The sequence below is a fragment of the Hippoglossus stenolepis genome, chromosome 11 (assembly GCF_022539355.2).
Source record: "Hippoglossus stenolepis isolate QCI-W04-F060 chromosome 11, HSTE1.2, whole genome shotgun sequence".
In the NCBI taxonomy this organism is placed as follows: Eukaryota; Metazoa; Chordata; class Actinopteri; order Pleuronectiformes; family Pleuronectidae; genus Hippoglossus; species Hippoglossus stenolepis.
Window position 1 is genome coordinate 21,387,778 of NC_061493.1, and position 17,008 is coordinate 21,404,785.

Sequence of the window (17,008 nt, forward strand, 5' to 3'; positions counted from 1 at the left end):
GTGCTAAAACCAACCGGAAAGTGGCGTCTCACCATTGATTACCGCCCTGAACAAACAGTTCCCCTTTCCCGCTGGCCCATGATTCACCTGGGATCAAGAACTGGCCAAGGTAAAAGGAGCCACGCTTCTCCACCGTGACGGCAAACGGATTCTGGACGATGAAAGTGGACCCAGCTTATCGGTACAAACTGGCTTTTCGCAGCAGCCAGTATACCTGGAACCGATGCTGCTTAGTACTCAAACTCTTAACGAGTTTAACATCTTCTCCATAAGGCCATGAGCGATGCCGCAGCCCGTGAAACCTCATTTAGGACGACGTCCTCATGAGGAGCCAAACCTTGAGGAACACCTCACTGAGATCCGACATGCTCAACTGTCCGCCTAGGAGCCAAGTTTGGCTCCTCACCAAAGGCCAGTGGTGTCGCACCAAAGCAAATACGGGTTCGGACAGTCGGCTGATGGCATTGAACCCTGCCGGGCGGATACAAGCTATCCAGGATATCACAAGCCCAAGTCGCTTGGACAGAACTCAGAGCTTCCTCGGGGCCCGTAACTACTCCTGCCAGTTCATCGAGGACTACGCAGACAGCTGCATCTCTACCCCGAACTCCTTGTGTTATCAACCCTTCAAGTGGGAAGAACCCAAGAACAATTGGGGCCAGATGAAGGCAAACTCTGTTCGCATCCTGTCTACTCACCCAGACAAAGACAAAGAATTTCATCTGGAAGCAAGTTTCTCATCCCACTGTCTCAGTGCGGCCCTGGCACAGAAGCACGACACCGACAATGTGTTGTTGCCTACGCCAGTCGACCCTTAGTAGTGTGAGATAAAACCGATCATGAGAGAGCCCTCTGGCCACAGTTCAAGCCGTAGAACACTTCCGCAGCTACATTGGAGGACAGAAAGTCATCATAGAGACGTACACTCAACCTGTAGCCTTCTTTAAACAGCCAAAGGCTGGGTGGGAAGGTCAGAAGTCACAAACAGCCGCATAGCTGCTTGGATGATGGCACTGCAAGGCTAAGGACATTGAGGTGAAGTACGCCAAAACAATAAGATGGGCTCCTGCAAAGGCCTGGCTGACTGTCACCATTGCGAAGGGAGGACGAACAGCCACCTCCCCATATTCTCCTCTCTAACAACCACCCATCGCTGCCTTCCCACCACCGATACTAAGGAGGAGAACGCCTGCCTCAAGATCTCTCCTGGGCTTACGTTGATGGCTGCTCATTCCATCACGCAGACTCAAACTCCGGCCGGAGGTATCGCCTGGGTCACATAACTGTGCGGAACCAGACCACTACCAACTAGGGCCCAAGACGAGTCAGCACGCAGAGATTGTTGCCATACTCATTGCTCTGCAATGTCAAGCAGCTGGCTATAACAATAAAGCAGATCTGCACAGACTCCAATCTCACGCCGCACAAGCTTATCTCTCCCATTTTCATAAAAGGAAAAAGGAATGAAGAATGCCAGAAATAAAAGAGGTCAAACATCAGAGCTTTTCCTTAAACCTGGTGATCAACTGGTACAGACAAAGGACTGACGGTCTACTGGAAGAAGGTCAAGGGTCACTCCTGCATCACAAGTGGAAAGATGGAAATGACGAAGGGACCGCTCTAGCCAAGCTAGGCGCAGAACAAGCACGCCCTGGGAGCTACAGAGCGAGGACCCAAAGTCCCCAAACCCAGCAGTGAACGCCATCACCCGACGCAAGCAAGAGAGAGAGAACCCCAAGCCTGGGCGACCAAATCCTGCACCTAGTCAGAAACCTGGAGACGACTTGGTTATGCAGGAGCAGGACTCATATCAGCGCCATCCGGCAGATAATCAGGCGAACCCTCCTCAGCAAGACGCGACAACCCTCAACTGATGAATCCAGAGAGACAAAATCATTCCGACTGGCATTACCTCATTTAAGGCTGGAGAAAGACTTACTCATCTACGCCCGCGACGGCCAAGAACCAAACCGGTGGGTCGCCCCTACCGACCATAGGGGGTAATGTTAGCTCATGCTCACGAGCCCCCTGGGTCGGAGGCCACAGAGGTTACAAAGCCACGCTAGCTACACTCCAACAAGTCGGTACTGCTTATCAATGGCAACCGACACCTGTGGCATATAAAACAGGTGTTTCACCTGTTAGTCAGTTCCAACCCTTCACGACCACTATTTGAGCCCCACTTCAAGGAAGGGGGTGACATTTCCATGGTCCTTACCTCCAGATCGACGGGATTGACCAGTCCAAAATCTCACGAGGCAACAAGTACCTTCTCACGGTTACCAGGCCACTAAATGGGTGGAATGCCTCCCAGCGCCCAATGACACGGCCGTCACCACAGCAGTCCTACTGTTGAATCATGTGTTCAGTCGTTGGCCTACCAATTTCCATTGACTCAGATCGTGGAACCCATTTCACCTCAAACGCCATGACCTCCCTATGCGACGCCCTGGGAGTCAAGTCAGTTCCACACTTCTCATCACCCCAATCATCGGGCCAAGTTGAGCCGCCAATCGACCATTATCCACATGTTAAAGAAGCACGTGGGAAGTAATGCAAGGGACTGGGATGCAAACTTCCTCAGTGTTAATGGCAATCAGGTCCACCTGCACCGCTCACAGGGGTCACAATCTTGAAATGCATGACAGGGAAGGCAATGACTTCCCCGCACCTGTTGTACCAGGCTGAAGACCTCAGTGAAAGAGAGACTGGGCACTGCCCACCAAGGTGTGGCAGAGCTGTGATCACCCCCAAGGCAACATTTGCCTTGGCACAGGAAACCGGAGGCTGTGTGTGAAAGCTTCAAGGCCTACTATGATAGGAAAAAACTCTCACCGTAGCATACCTGTTCAATCAGGATCCCAAAGAGAAGACCACATACAAATGGGTCCATGCAAACCAGATCAAACCGCATGAACCTTCTCTGTCTCAGGAGCGACGCTGCCCCCACACCTGATAGGGGAGCAATCCCAACTCCAACAGGGAGACCAGTAAAATCACTCACACTATCACACACAGCTGCATGCGTCAACTCACACCGTCAGCATGCACTAGATATCCTCGTTCCACGCCCCATAGTAACTAAGGTTTGTTTGTTTCAGATGATACTCCTTTGGGATCCTTCTTGGCATGTTCCTCAGTCCACAAATGCTCGACCTGTTCAAGTGATTGAACAAGGCCCACCAACCGGCATTGTTCTTCAGAACACACCTGGACTCTCTATCACCCAAGTTAGGACTTCCTACACCAAAGGGTCTACGTACGACTGGACCCCTGGGATGTGTGTACCAAAAGCACGGCCCATAAAACCCCTCACGGTTGACGGAGGGGAGTTTATGTAATCCACAGGACACAAGACGGTGGGAACATGCAAAGGTGACCACTGTGCATATTCTCGAGCAACTGTAGTTGCTGGTCAGAGAAAGATCTCAGTAACCAAAATAGACCAAAAAGGTTCCTTGGGGCCCTAGTCACTGCAGCATCAGCTATCGGGTTCCTTTTCTCTATTGGCCTATCAGTAACTAACCTAATCAGTCTCTGGTGCACTCCACAGACACATGAGTGAGCTAGACGAAATGCCAGAACCAACAGAGACTTAACTCTCAACAAGAGCAGTTACAGCAGGACCTGGGCGCACCTCCAGGCACGGGCATTTGCTGTGAACCTCCTCCACTTACTCTCCTAAACCATCCTTGTATGCTCTTAAATACTTGTCAATAGTCGTGAGAGATGAAATAACGTATGTTCAGGTAGTGAAAGACTTAATGCAGGACCTCGTGAGAGAAGTTAGCTCCACGGTTAACAGCCTGAGCGGTAGGATCCCCACTCTACTTGGCTTAGAATCCTCAAGTATGAGAGCATCCTAAAAGTCCGCTAATACTACGGTTGTGGCAGTCCTCTCAGGTACATTTCGGCATTCAATCTTGGCAGTGCATCTCAATATCTAGGTAGATCCGCAGAACTTAGAAATAGGATTCATCATAAATCTACCGGCATGAACAACAGAACGTGTACCGTCTGGAAGTCCGTTTCTAAATGTTGGGTTTTGGCAGGATAACACACATATTCATCTTAAAACACCTCACCACTACCGCCTACCACGACGAAACCCCGCTCTTATCTCATCCCAAATTTTAAGTTTATGCACAAAAACAAAGGACATCCATTACTGGTCCCAGCACCTCTTTATCAGGATGCCACAAATTACCTCTGTGGTTCATGATCCGACGCCCCAGAACAAAAGTGCCAAGGCCGAGGTCCAACAGGAAATGAGGAACACCAACCAGAGTAGAGCAGCTGTGTAACAAATGGTTGGTTAATACACCCGCCTACTGAAGCCATAATGGCCTATGACCGTCAAGATACATCCACAAAACTAAGCCTGACCAACCAGACAATGTTTGTAGTGGTTCCCAAGGAGCCAATTTCACATATTGGTGACATCCTCCATCATCTTAACTCCGACAGACACGATGTGGGAGATTGGTATCTGACGCCTTTAGAGGTCACAATCTACGATTGACACAAATTGATTCAATAACAGCTCATAGCTGAGGGGACAAAGGAGGTAAGGTTCAGTGTCAAACCAACTGACTTACCACCAAATTGCAAACACCCTAGTCGGTCACCAACGCATGTAGAACATCCCATTAGCCTGGTCGCTCTTGGTGCTGCCCCCGGCTGATCATCACGTCATTGCACATTTGATGTATAAATATATCTGTAAAACTTCAGGCAAAATGATTCACTTTTCTTCGCTCCACCGAGAACGTCATGACAGTGTCTACTTTTTCCCAAGACAGCTACTAACATGTTATGTTTCCCTGCTGCTCTTTTCCTTTCTTTTCATTTCACGCCACATCAATTCATGGATATGTGACAATGACTGCTGACGATATGTAAAAAGTGAAATTGTGTGCCGTATTTAGAAATATATAGCCTCTGTCTGTCGCACATTTTCTTATGCCTCTGTCTGCCCAGACATTTTCTTATGCCTCTGTATGCCCAGACATTTACAGTTCTCTGCCCAGATTATGCCTCACAAAATGAACTAACATTAACTGCTTCAACCTCACTCAGGACACCTCTTCCGTGGATTATAACTGGAACCTCGACTTAGGTTTGCCCTAAACTGTACAATGCCCCACCTCCAGACCAAAGGGGGATGTTGGGGATCGAGCTTAGACAAAGGATCGTAAACGAGGCCTACGGTGCTTTTCAAGGCCTGCCCAGAGTTTTGCTCTTCTCAGAGACAGCCCTCCAGAGATTCGGACAGAGCAGCCATGTTGTCTTGACCGGGGCCTGAGGTCTAACTTGGGCCTTCTATTGGCCGAGAGCCAACAAGACCCCCGGCCTTCCAGGAGGGAGTGCTGCCGGACATTTTGCAGGCAATAAATAATGAGAGCTCCCCAAATCATTGCTCATTCCCCGTGCACTGAAGATAGGACCAGAACCTCCAGGTTCCTCCAGATGATCCAGACACTTAAGGGAGCAACTACAAACGCTTGTAGTTTTTTATATTTTTCCCTTGTTCATTCAACCTCTTTTAATTTCTTGTTACTTGAACTTACTCTGAAAGGACCGCAGCAAAAGCTCGAATACTACGGTCGAGTTATCCACAGACTTTTCCTCCGCTCCCACAAATCATGGGTGCTGCCGGCCGCTATTCATCCGCAGAAGAGCAAGTTTATATTCGCCAAGGCATTGAGACTTTTCGCCACTTCGGAGAACGGTATTCCATTCTCCTCCTCTCCACTTTCCGCAGCTTTGTTCTCACAGCCATCACACGAAGCAGCTGTGGATCACTGTTTCCGACGGCCACGAACCAAATCCACTCGTTTTCCGAACGCCGTCACATCTAACCAACCGCTGAACATCGACAGTAAGAGGCTTATGTCTGGGCAGAGACTAGTTTAATTATTAGTGTGTTACTATTTGAGCGTACATTTGTGTGCTGACCGCTGTGTCTAATTTTTGTCCACATTGTGCTCAAAGGCCGTGACGTATTCGGCATTTCGCCACGTCATCATGCTAGTTACCGCTGCCAGACCGATTTTTATGGGAGATTCTTCTAACCTATTAAAAGATCGGCACACGCGGGACGGATCTTAGTTCGCTCGCTGGGTACCGAAAGTGGTGAGTCCCCGCAGTTGCTCCTGGCGGTGCTGAGATCTCCTCTGGATAAATTAGTGTATAACTTTTCCCTCCTTTCCTCTCTCTTCTCTCCTAAATCCGCCTGCACGAAAGACGTCCGGAACTGCATCCCCGCACTTCACGTCTTATACCTTTCAGAATCTAGATAGTGCTTATCGTATCCTCACGCCATTCGGCGCTTTGAACCACGCAGATAGATCATGTAACCTTTGTCCACCATTCTTGCGGTCAAACCATGGTGCAATCAGCCATTTTGTAACCAAACCACGCGTAACTTGTACGCCATTTTTGATTTCGTAACCCACACCTCAATGGCTTTAGACGCCATCTTGCTCTATCTTCCCGGACATATATACACACACACACCCACCCACACACACACAGACACACACGCACACACACATACGCCTCTCCGGTAGACACATTGAGGCATACATATGTGTTGACATTTGTAATAGATGCCAGGTGTTTCATCTGATATAGTGGGTTTACAGATAATAGTCATTAAGTTACATTGATGTCATTATCAAATAAATCCCCTTTTATATTTAAAGTAATGGTATTTTTGTGATTCTTTGTGCATACATATATGTAATACAGCTGATTATGACTGCCTGTGTCGAACTTAAAACCTTCACTGTTCATTATATAATCATTAATAGAAAATATTGAGATTTCTAATTGAACCTTTTCAGATTATGAGACCGATCTTTATTGACTGATTGTTGGTCCCCGATTCCAGGGTGCAGCCCGCTCGATAAATTATAATTACAACTTTTTATTATTCTTAATTATAATTTTATTGTTTTTCACACTATTTCATTATTCTTAATTGATAACTCTTATCATTTTTAATTAATTATTTTATTTTAATTAAATAATTTTATTTATTTTAATAATCATATTTTATGATTATTGAAAATTAGCCAACATCCAGTCTACCTACTATTGCACAACACTGGAATCATCAGCCTCCCGTCCCGTTTATTCTGGATATATGTGGTGAACCCAATTGGCATTCAACTGTCACACTAAACTTTTGACCACTACACTAAGTAAACCTGCTGATCATTAAACCAACCAACCAACAGACAGGGGCAAACACAACCTGCTGGGCCGAGGTAGTTTTGTCTCATGAGTCTCTGTTTAATGAGTAGAAGTAGAAATGGACACAAACTACAGTTTAAATCAAAGTCTTTTCTTTCTAATAAAGTGATGCTGTGTTGTTTCTACAGGCTCCGACACTGTGACTCCTGTATTTGTGCAGAAGGGGAAGGATCTGCTTCTCAACGTCACGGCTCCTGTTAAAATAGTTAAACGGAGTGATTTTAGATGGAGATTTAATGATTCAAACATATTTAGATTATTTGATGATAACGAAACAAACACAATTGGCCCCTATCATGGAAGAATCGAGATTTTTCTTCAAAATCACTCTTTGCTTTTGAAGAATGTGCAACAAGACGACAGTGGACGTTACACTGCAGGTGTTTTCGGGATCAAAAACACTTATGTGGGTAAATACAGCGTCACAGTTCAAGGTAGGTTTCTTCAGATTTTAAATATCGACACACAGTAGCTGCCCAACTTCTAAACCCATTAATGCCTGTGTCCCTCCCCCTCAGATCCAGTGTCTCCGGTTAATGGGACAGTGGACTTACTCTCCAATAGCTCCGACTCCTGTAACCTCACAGTGACCTGCAGCACACAGGACTCCCATCACATCATCAGCACTTTTAGATGTGACACCAACACCTGCAGCCAGGAGGAGGGAGGAGAGAGGTCCAAGGTCACGACCTCCGGCACCTCCCTCCGTGTCTACCTGTCCAAAGGCTTCTCAGTTATCTGTGACCATAGCAACCAGGTCAGCTCGGACGAGCACATAACAATGATTCGGGACTTTTGTTTCTCAAATCCTGGTAAGTGACCGACAACACAAGCAGCTGATAACTTTGTTTTATAGAAGGTTGTGTTCCAACTTAAGTTCATTTTGAAATATTAAATCTTTCCCAACATTTAAAGACTAGATAAAGACTTTCTCCTTCAATTGGTTCAAAATGCTGCTGCTTGGATTATATCTACGACAAATTCTCAAATTACTTTATTTAAAAGAAAAAACTACTTTTATCTTTGTTTTAATTATTTTTAAATTCTTTTGTAACACTTTTAACTTTGGTAAGAAAAGTACTGTACAGATTATATGTAAATTATAAATTATATTTTTATGGTAATAATGCAGAGTTGTCAGTTGAATTTAGAGCATGTAATTTATTTTTTAAGAAATACTTTTACGTGTCAAAGTGAATAAGTTCTGAAAATAACTAAAATATTTTTTTCTTTTTTCCATTACAGCCCCTGAACCACCGGGCTCTATCATTGCCTTTGTCTCTGTCACTGTCATTAAGGTTTTGGTGATAATTGCCATATCAGCAGCTTTTGTTGGACATCGAATAAAAGGAAAATGTACGTTAGAGTAAAAATTCAACTCTGCAAATATTGTAAATGGGAATTCTGCATTTTAACTGTGTCCTTCACTTTATTCACTGATCCACCACCTTTAGGGTCATTGACAATATCTGAGATTCTTTCCCAGTTTACAGTACGGATGGGAATCCACTTCTTCATTATTTTATTATATAGATAATATCAAGATGAATGTCTGTGTGTGTAGGTTTTATTTGATTGTATCTGTCTATCAACAGAATTTTAGAAAAGCAATGCTGTGTATATATAAAACCACTAGGGGTCACCAAAATCACAAAAATGACAAAACACACGAAAACCAAAATCAGTGGGTTCAGTGATGTAAATGTGATTCAGTAGAAAACAGTCTAAATTAATTTGTGATTTAAAGCCAATGAACATTCTTTGTGACCTTCTTGCAGATGAAAGTGTGGACACGGAAAATACAGTGTACGAAAATTCTCAGGTAAAGTTACGTCATCTTTTCTAACATCTGTCTAAGTGAGATTACTTTACTTGTTGCCACAGTACGTTGAACTGTGAACTAAGTTTTATTTGACTTTATCTCTCCAGGTCAAAAGCGTGAACACCACTTCTGGATCAGAATCCAACCGATGATGCTGCAGCTCCTTCTCCGTCCTCCATCTACAGCTTGATCGAAGCAGGTCCATGAAATCCACTGAGGCCGGAGACACGACTCAGCCTGAGAGCCTGTATGCTCAGGTGGACAAGTCGGCCCTGGCCTCAAGAAAATCTGAAATTGTCTTCCACATTCTGCCTTTTGGATAATTTGCAGTATTATTGTTGCTGTGCGTCATGTTATATTTTCCTGGGAAGTTTTGGGAGTTTTTCATCCAGAACCAGAACCAGGAGCATCTGGAACAGCTCCGCCCACTTTAAAACTGTTATTGTAATATATTGTAATTTCATATCTTATTGAAAAAGATTCCTGATGAGTGTTTGACATTTTGGATGAATGCTGTTGTCCAGTATTGGTGCACGTACAATAAAGTTCTTACTTCACCCAAGTGTTTAAAAAAAATATTGGGGATTATAAATGTTTTAGTTAAATCAACATCCTGAAATTTACAAAACATACGTAAAAAATACTGATATGATGACGACGAAGGTTTAACAGACCAAAAAATTACATTTTAACACAGTTAATATCTCTCTCTCTCTCTCTCTCTCTCTCTCTCTCTCTCTCTCTCTCTCTCTCTCTCTCTCTCTCTCTCTCTTAAAAGTCCGGTGCTCTTCTCTTGTCTCAGTGTTTAACTTCATGTGATGGTTTGTTTCTGGTGATTGTTGTTTCATTTAGCTTTTTGTTGAATTATGCATTTATTAAGTTAAATAAAAGTTGTGTCTTTTCTACAAGTAAAGCCGTCTCTTGCCTCGTGACATCAACGAACCTGTGCTGTTGCTGTTGCACCTTTCCTGGAGGTGAAATTCGCCAGGTGGCGCTGTTGCAATACCTCATTTCCCCGCTTCCCTCACGCGACACATGTAAAACAAACCAAGATGTTCCACACAATCCACCAAGCAGTCTGTCCTGGTGCTGAAACATCTCCCCTGAAACCAGCAGTCAGTTCCTCACATTATCAAAACTTGAACAAGATCAAAGTGTTTACTGACAGACCTCGATATGTTCTCTTGTTAGGAGACAATCATTGTTATTCATCTATTGTCATGTTTTGGTTCATGTGGATGACACTCTATTAGGCCACGCCCACAGACACCCTGACTGCTGCTGGGCTGATTGAGGTCTAAACTCTGATCCACTTCCTCGTACGGCACATTTGACAGAATGCATCCCATCATTCTTCTCTTTGTCATTTCTCTGCTTCACGCATATGAAGCCCGAGGTAAACACTACATTTTTATCACATTTATTCTTCAAATATAGTTTTATTGCTCTGTTCTTGTTGCACTTTGTGACTGTTTCAGCAATGTACCTTGTTTAGAATTGTGTTGTTGTTGTTAATAATTGTTTATTTAATTATTCTATAAATATTAAAATGATAACTATATTCAAATTATTACTTGTTGATTGACGATTCACTCAGTAAAACTTCCTTCCATATATCTGTGGTGTTTCAAGTTGAGTTCTACGCTTGAATTCGTTATAAAATATATAATGATTGATAACAGACGTGGAGAAACTTTTTTAAAAGCTTGTAAAACCAACAAAACTGAATATTAATGTAATGTCCTGTGGCAGCGACTCAGAGAACAGAACAGATTGATTAGGAAACTTTACCTTTTATAGACAAAGCTAGATATTAAAACAGGGCTCGGTGACAGAAAGGGAAACGAGAGTGATGCTTCCTGTTACAGGTCAGTGTCTGTCTGTCTGTCTGTCTGTCTGTCTGTCTGTCTGTGTGTCTGTCTGTCTGTGTCTCTATTTCTGTACATCCACTGGACATTTTCCGTGTGAGAAATGAGTTGTTGAGGAACATCTACCGTTGCAGAGTCTCTTCCTCTTTCAGAAATAAGTTCAAAGAGAAAAACAATACAAATAAAATAGATTTGTAGACACTAGAATGTCAATTTACCTCCGCTGAGGTCCAGAAGTTCTTAAATTCAGTCAAGCTGCACTAAAGTAATCAGAAGTCTCAGTCCCCCTCAATATGCCTGATTTCATTCCTTGGGAAATCATGGAAAATATAAAAAACAGCCCCGTCTCACAAAATAAATCCTGAATCTTCCTGAAATGTAACTTTCTTGGCCCATGTCCCATCCTTCCACCAAGTCTTGTGGAAATCCAGTTTCTAAGTAAACCTGCTGATCATTAAACCAACCAACCAACAGACAGGGGCAAACACAACCTGCTGGGCCGAGGTAGTTTTGTCTCATGAGTTTTCTTTCTAATAAAGTGATGCTGTGTTGTTTCTACAGGCTCCGACACTGTGACTCCTGTATTTGTGCAGAAGGGGAAGGATCTGCTTCTCAACGTCACGGCTCCTGTTAAAATAGTTAAACGGAGTGATTTTAGATGGCAATTTAATGATTCAAACATATTTAGATTATTTCATGATAACAAAACAATAACAATTGGCCCCTATGATGGAAGGGTCGAGATTTTTCTCCAAAATCACTCTTTGCTTTTGAAGAATGTGCAACAAGACGACAGTGGACGTTACACTGCAGGTGTTTTCGGGATCAAAAACACTTATGTGGGTAAATACAGCGTCACAGTTCAAGGTAGGTTTCTTCAGATTTTAAACATCGACACACAGTAGCTGCCCAACTTCTAAACCCATTAAAGCCTGTGTCCCTCCCCCTCAGATCCAGTGTCTCCGGTTAATGGGAAAGTGGACTTACTCTCCAATAGCTCCGACTCCTGTAACCTCACAGTGACCTGCAGCACACAGGACTCCCATCACATCAACAGTACTTTTAGATGTGACAACAACACCTGCAGCCAGGAGGAGGGAGAAGAGAGGTCCAAGGTCACGACCTCCGGCACCTCCCTCCGTGTCTACCTGTCCAAAGGCTTCTCAGTTATCTGTAACCATAGCAACCAGGTCAGCTCGGACGAGCACACAACAATGATTCGGGACTTTTGTTTCTCAAATCCTGGTAAGTGACCGACAACACAAGCAGCTGATAACTTTGTTTTATAGAAGGTTGTGTTCCAACTTAAGTTCATTTTGAAATATTAAATCTTTCCCAACATTTAAAGACTAGATAAAGACTTTCTCCTTCAGTTGGTTCAAAATGCTGCTGCTTGGATTATATCTACGACAACTTCTCAACTTTAATTTATTTAAAAGAAAAAAACTTTTATCTTTGTTTTAATTATTTTTAAATTCCTTTGTAACACTTTTAACTTTGGTAAGAAAAGTACTGTACAGATTATATGTAAATTATAAATTATATTTTCATGGTAATAATGCAGAGTTGTCAGTTGAATTTAGAGCATGTAATTTATTTTTTAAGAAATACTTTTACGTGTCAAAGTGAATAAGTTCTGAAAATAACTAAAATATTTTTTCTTTTTTCCATTACAGCCCCTGAACCACCGGGCTCTTTCATCGCCTTTGTCTCTGTCACTGTCATTAAGGTTTTGGTGATAATTGCCATAACAGCAGCTTTTGTTGGACATCGAATAAAAGGAAAACGTACGTCAGAGTAAAAATTCAACTCTGCAAATACTGTAAATGGGAATTCAGCATTTTCACTGTGTCCTTCACTTTATTCACTGATCCACCACCTTTAGGGTCAATGACAATATCTGAGATCCTTTCCCAGTTTACAGTACGGATGGGAATCCACTGTTCGTTATTTAGCATATAGATAATATCAAGATGAATGTCTGTGTGTGTAGGTTTTATTTGATTGTATCTGTCTAGCAACAGAATTTTAGAAAAGCAATGCTGTGTTTATATAAAACCACTAGGGGTCACCAAAATCACAAAAATGACAAAACACACGAAAACCAAAATCAGTGGCTGCAGTGATGTAAATGTGATTCAGTAGAAAACAGTCTAAATTAATTTGTGATTTAAAGCCAATGAACATTCTTTGTCACCTTCTTGCAGATGAAAGTGTGGACACGGAAAATACAGTGTACGAAAATGCTCAGGTAAAGTTACGTGATCTTTTCTAACATCTGTCTAAGTGAGATTACTTTACTTGTTGCCACAGTACGTTGAACTGTGTACTAACTTTTATTTGACTTTATCTCTCCAGGTCAAAATCGTGAACACCACTTCTGGATCAGAATCCAACCGATGATGCTGCAGCTCCTTCTCCATCCTCCATCTACAGCGTGATCGAAGCAGGTCCATGAAATCCACTGAGGCCGGAGACACGACTCAGCCTGAGAGCCTGTATGCTCAGGTGGACAAGTCGGCCCTGGCCTGAAGAAAATCTGAAATTGTCTTCCACATTCTGCCTTTTGGACAATTTCCAGTATTATTGCCGTGAGTCATGTTATAGGGAGGAGAGAGGTCCAAGGTCACGACCTCCGGCACCTCCCTCCGTGTCTACCTGTCCAAAGGCTTCTCAGTTATCTGTAACCATAGCAACCAGGTCAGCTCGGACGAGCACATAACAATGATTTGGGACTTTTGTTTCTCAAATCCTGGTAAGTGACCGACAACACAAGCAGCTGATAACTTTGTTTTATAGAAGGTTGTGTTCCAACTTAAGTTCATTTTGAAATATTAAATCTTTCCCAACATTTAAAGACTAGATAAAGACTTTCTCCTTCAATTGGTTCAAAATGCTGCTGCTTGGATTATAACTGGCTCAAGACAACATGATCATATGACTCACATTCTGGCTCCCTGTTCATTTCTGCATTGGTTTTAAGATTTTATTGTTGACTTTACACAACCAGGTTTCTATGTGTCATGCTGGGTGGCATCTTGGTTCAGCTGATATTTGTTTCCTGGTAGTTTTCAGAGCCTGATTGGTGGTTTAGGTTGTCGTGCTTTTGCCGGACAGGCCCCCAAACACCTGAATGACCAGTTGACATTAGACTTTCTACAACAAATTCTCAACTTTACTCTATTTAAAAGAAAAACTACTTTTATCTCTGTTTTAATTATTGTTTAATTCCTTTGTAACCCTTTTTAACTTTGGTAAGAAAAGTATTATACATATGAAGCTTATTATGTTTAAATTATAAATTATATTTTTATAATGCTGTCGGTTTTATAATGGTAATGGTGCATGTCATTTTATTTAATGAAATATTTTTACGTGTTAAAGTGAACAAGTTCTGAAAATAACTAATATCAGTTTTTCTGTTTTCCATTACAGCCCCTGAACCACGGAGCTATATCATTATCACCATTGTCACAGTCACTGTGGTTTTGGTGATATTTGCCATAGCAGCTTTGGTTCGATATCGAAAAAAAGGAAAACGTACGTCAGAGTAAAAATTCAAACACACAAACACCAAAATCAGTGGCTGCAGTGATGTAAATGTAATTCAGTAGAAAACAGTCTAAATTAATTTGTGATTTAAAGCCAATGAACATTCTTTGTCACCTTCTTGCAGATGAAAGTGTGGTCATGGAAAATACACTGTACGAAACTGCTCAGGTAAAGTTACGTCATCTTTTCTAACATCTGTCTTCCAAGAACGAGATTTTATGGTTTTGAGCAAAGGAAATGGGCAAAAAATAAATAGATAAATAAATAAAATAAAAGCCACAGCTGTATTTCATCTGTCGACAGGTGGTGTAGTTACTGTACATGACCTTTGACCCTTTGCTGATCCTGGTCCTGCTGCTACTACGTGTGCCTCGCTGCTCGTGCTGCTTGCTTGTGCTCGAACAAAACACTTTGCTGCGGATCAGAGGCGAATTTCCAGCTGCACCGTGCTGCATTCATCCAAACATCCCTCTGAGGTCTGTAGCCTGTGTCTGAGCTGTGCTTGTGTGCTGACTCTTCTCAATGTGTCTCCCACTAAACTGCCAACGGCCAAAATCACATCACTGCAATAGAAGAGTCATATAGATTCTTAGTGAGATTACTTTACTTGTTGCCACAGTACGATCACACCACTGAAAATAGTGATATATATAATCTGTGATTTAGAAAAAGGAAACTTCGGAGCCACCACCTCGGTAGCAAAAAAGTTTATTTGACTTTATCTCTCCAGGTCAAAAGCGTGAACCCACTTGTGGATCAGAATCCAACTGATGATGCTGCAGCTCCTTCTCCGTCCTCCATCTACAGCTTGATCGAAGCAGGTCCATGAAATCCACTGAGGCCGGAGACACGACTCAGCCTGAGAGCCTGTATGCTCAGGTGGACAAGTCGGCCCTGGCCTGAAGAAAATCTGAAATTGTCTTCCACATTCTGCCTTTTGGACAATTTCCAGTATTATTGTTGCCGTGAGTCATGTTATATTTTCCCTGGGAAGTTTTTATTTTTTTTTCATCCAGAACCAGAACCAGGAGCATCTGGAACAGCTCCGCCCACTTTAAAACTGTTATTGTAATATATTTCATATCTTATTGAAAAAGATACCTGATGAGTGTTTGACATTTTGGATGAATTCCGAAGTGATTTTGCTGCTACATTATTTTTGATGAAAAAAAAAGTTCTTACTTCACCCAAGTGTTATGCTTCCTTTAAAAAAATACTAATATGATGACGAGGAAGGTTTAACAGCCAACAACCAGGAATGATTCCAAACAGCAGACATTTCCTGTCGGCTTTCTGTCTTGTTTGTATAAAAACCTTCCTTTTACACTACTCATGCACAACAGTGTTTATTCAACTCCTATAGAGTCAAATACAAAACTTCCAAGTGTTTGTATAGGTCCAACCTGTAGGGAGTTAAAACTACACTTTTGAAAGTTTTAAAGAATTAACACTCAGACAGAGTTCCAGCAACTCTCTCTATAGTTGAAATTTAACACCGGTCAACACTGGCCAGTGTTAAATTGAAGCAACACTATTGTGCAGTGTCCAAAGTTAACACCACAAGTATGATTTTTTTTAACACTAGAGTTAAAGTCATATTAACACTATTGAGGATGTAAAATGTAACTCAATATTTAACTCTTTATAGAGTTGATTCATATTTTAAAAACACTGTAGGGAGTCGATTTATAATCCCCAATCCCACTTACTGTGTGATATTATTCCTTTAAAAACTATAACTATTGTAACTGACAGATTGATTTATTTGTGTTGGGTTTATTTTGTAATTTATGTTCAAGTATGTATCCTGTTATTTAAATTAGTAATTTGTTGTCCTTTTAAACGTAGCGACTCACGCCAGGGGCTGTTACAACTATATACAAGAAAGAAAGAAAGAATCAGCAATTCAAAGAAGTTTGCAGTTAACATGAAACTGTATTTGTGTAAGCACACCACATAACACAGCATTGGCTTTACATCTTTTCCCATCAGTCCTCAAAAGCAAAGTTCACACAATATGGCAATGTGGCAATATGTATGTTTTTTCATCCATCTCATTAGAAAACTGTTTGTCATAGGGTCTGTAATAGATTAAATCCTCCAAAGAAATTACAGAAAATGAATCAGTTCTCTCCTCAACACAGTATGCATTAAAGTGGTCATCAAAATAAAGTGTGTCAACTTTGCAAGTCAAAAACGAAGCTTGATCTTCATTTATAATGATATTGTTGATCTTTCCAAAAACAGAAATTTCTGTATCGGTTCTAATCAAAACAAACATTCCAATGTGATACTCAGTTCCATAGTTCTTCACCCAGTTAGTAGTTGACATGTCACAGTGTGCATTTACATTAAACACTGCACTTAAAGTCTCACCACCCTCCAAGCTGTCAATCATTTCCTTCCGCACTAGACCAAACTCAAACCTCTGAAAATGGAAATTCTCCCAGTGATAAGCTACTTGTCTCTGGTGTTGTCTTACCAAGGTTTTTGTGATATTTTTGAA

General features: G+C 42.1%; 1 protein-coding gene across 4 annotated transcripts; it reads left to right on the plus strand.

Annotated features, from left to right (window-relative positions):
- The first annotated feature begins 10,348 nt into the window (after positions 1–10,348).
- On the plus strand, positions 10,349–16,699 carry LOC124851120. Of its 4 annotated transcripts, XM_047341978.1 has the most exons (7): positions 10,349–10,478; positions 11,512–11,817; positions 11,902–12,047; positions 13,558–13,705; positions 14,386–14,490; positions 14,627–14,670; positions 15,233–16,699. In XM_047341978.1, the coding sequence occupies exons 1-7, from the start codon at positions 10,421–10,423 to the stop codon at positions 15,329–15,331; spliced, it is 906 nt and encodes a 301-aa protein (XP_047197934.1). In that variant the 5' UTR covers positions 10,349–10,420; the 3' UTR covers positions 15,332–16,699. The 4 variants fall into 4 exon arrangements, with proteins under 4 accessions (XP_047197934.1, XP_047197933.1, XP_047197936.1 ...); XM_047341977.1 differs by lacking the exons at positions 13,558–13,705; positions 14,386–14,490; positions 14,627–14,670 and adding exons at positions 12,627–12,737; positions 13,158–13,201 and having other exon boundaries at positions 11,902–12,195; XM_047341980.1 differs by lacking the exons at positions 13,558–13,705; positions 14,386–14,490; positions 14,627–14,670; positions 15,233–16,699 and adding exons at positions 12,627–12,737; positions 13,158–13,206; positions 13,309–13,549 and having other exon boundaries at positions 11,902–12,195.
- The last annotated feature ends 309 nt before the right edge of the window (positions 16,700–17,008 follow it).